The sequence below is a fragment of the Spinacia oleracea genome, chromosome 1, assembly GCF_020520425.1.
Source record: "Spinacia oleracea cultivar Varoflay chromosome 1, BTI_SOV_V1, whole genome shotgun sequence".
NCBI classification, from domain to species: Eukaryota; Viridiplantae; Streptophyta; class Magnoliopsida; order Caryophyllales; family Amaranthaceae; genus Spinacia; species Spinacia oleracea.
In genome coordinates, this window is record NC_079487.1 from 1129236 (window position 1) to 1131267 (window position 2032).

At 36.6% G+C, this 2032-nt stretch overlaps 1 protein-coding gene across 1 annotated transcript; it reads right to left on the minus strand.

The window, feature by feature from the left end:
* Positions 1-1452: 1452 nt before the first annotated feature.
* On the minus strand, positions 1453-2004 carry LOC130462587 (uncharacterized). The gene has a single exon (XM_056831177.1). The coding sequence runs from the start codon at positions 2002-2004 to the stop codon at positions 1453-1455; it is 552 nt and encodes a 183-aa protein (XP_056687155.1).
* Positions 2005-2032: the final 28 nt, after the last annotated feature.

Here is a 2032-nt window from a genome sequence, read left to right on the forward strand (position 1 = left end):
AATCTACACCCACTTCACCACCCACATGGATATCCTCTATCGATCCCCTCCTCCACACCCACCAAATTTTTTTAATTGTAAAAATACCACAACATGTGATTCATGTGAAAACTTTAGAGTTTTACTTAATTGGGTTGTAATACCTCGTATTTTTCGGAATTTATAAATATATTTTAATGTATTTATAAAGGATTTTATGAATTTAATTACATTTAATGTGATTTAAATGTATTTTATTTAAAATAATTTAATTATTAATTATTTACGAAAACCGGATTTTTATTAAATAAATTAAATGAATTTATTTATTCGGGAATTGTTGGGTCGTATTTCAAAAATATTTTAATTATATTCCGAGCTCAATCCGATTCCGTTGGTAAACCCAACTAGGCTTGCTAGTAATTAATTCTAATTAAACTCAATTGCAAGCCCAACTCAAATTCCTAAAACCTAAGCCCATGAGGACTAGAAACTTATAAATATAACCCTCCCTTCTCTTGATCCCCTCTAAAATTTCATAACCCTCTCTCTCTTTCTTTTACTCTCTTTCCCGACTCTCCTTTGTCCGGCCTCACCAGCAAGCACGAGCACACTCGTGCCTCGCCATTGCCTCGCCCAGCCTTCGCACACACTCGTGCCTTCGTTGTCGCGTGCCCGTGCCTTCGTGCACACTCGTCCCTCTCCCTCTCGTGCCTCACGAACACTCCGTCCCTCCCTCCCTTTCACGTCACGCCACATCACATCCAAGTGTTTTTGTTGTGCGTTGTTGTTGTGGTCGACAAGTGCGCGCCCTCGCTGCTCACTCGTCCCTTGCCTCACGCTCGTGCGCGCGCTGCTGCTGTTCTCTTGCTGCCCGCACACACACATGGTGCTCGTGTGTGTTGTGTATTGTTGTCCTAAATAGTCCGTATACTTATTATCCTAATTTAATTTCCGTATTTAAATTATTATTTTTATTATTATTATTGTTGATTTTGATTCTTTAAACTATTGGGAACGGTTATGAACACCGTATTATGATGTTTTTCGTATTTGAATTCATGAGATTGATTTTAATTAGAAGAGTTATAATTTTTAGATTTAATAAAATAATAAAGTGTTAATTTTTATTACCAAAACATGGTTTTTATGATTGTTTATTACTAGGATTTTAATCCCAACTTAATAGGCAATTGATTTACATAATTTAATGATGATTTAAATTATGGGAATCAAACTTAATTTTCAGATATAATATAAAGCCTTAAAGATTTGATTTTTAATGATTTTTAAGGCCAAAGTCAATATTTTTGTACTATGACTTTTTTTTTTGGCAAATAGATATTGTATTCATTACCAAAATTGAGATATTACAGACAGACCAAACAACAGAGCAAAACAGCCCCAACCAACTCAGAAGGCAAACTAAGCCTTACTGAACTCTACCAGCAACACAAAACAAAATCTGTCTAACTACAACTGGAACAGGCTCCAGTTTATCTCTAAACAACTCTGAATCCAGACTGCATAAACAGTCTCTATGAAGGCAACACTACATTTAATATGACTCAACCTATTACTTCTACTTTTCTTAGCAACCCAGCTAAGCTCCTCCTGCCAAGAAAGACACCCCCTAGCTATGCCTAGTTCCTGCAACACTGCAGTCCAGATTTGCTTGGCATAACTGCACTCAAAAAAGAGATGACACAGTGTTTCATCATGCATCTGACACAACCCACAACTACTCTGAATAGACAGATTCCAACCTAGAAGTCTATCTTTGGTAGCTAATCTATTTTGAACAGCAAGCCAAACAATGAAAGTACTTTTGGGTCTAGCTCTACTGTTGCAAATAATTCTTCTCCATTCAACTTGGTTACCACTATCATGCAAAAACCTGTACAGTCTTTGAATTCTGAATTTTCCAGCCTTCACAAACTGATCTGCTCCACCACTCTGAATAAAAACATCTCTGCACTGCCAGAATTTCCTTAGTGACCAAGTAAGCCCACTAGGAATTGGCATAGTCCAGAAATCTCTATTCTTAACATAA

What these genes read in the sequence shown, in the direction of transcription:
- LOC130462587 (XM_056831177.1), bottom strand. Translation starts at nt 2,004, where the DNA reads ATGCCAATTCCTAGTGGGCTTACTTGGTCACTAAGGAAATTCTGGCAG.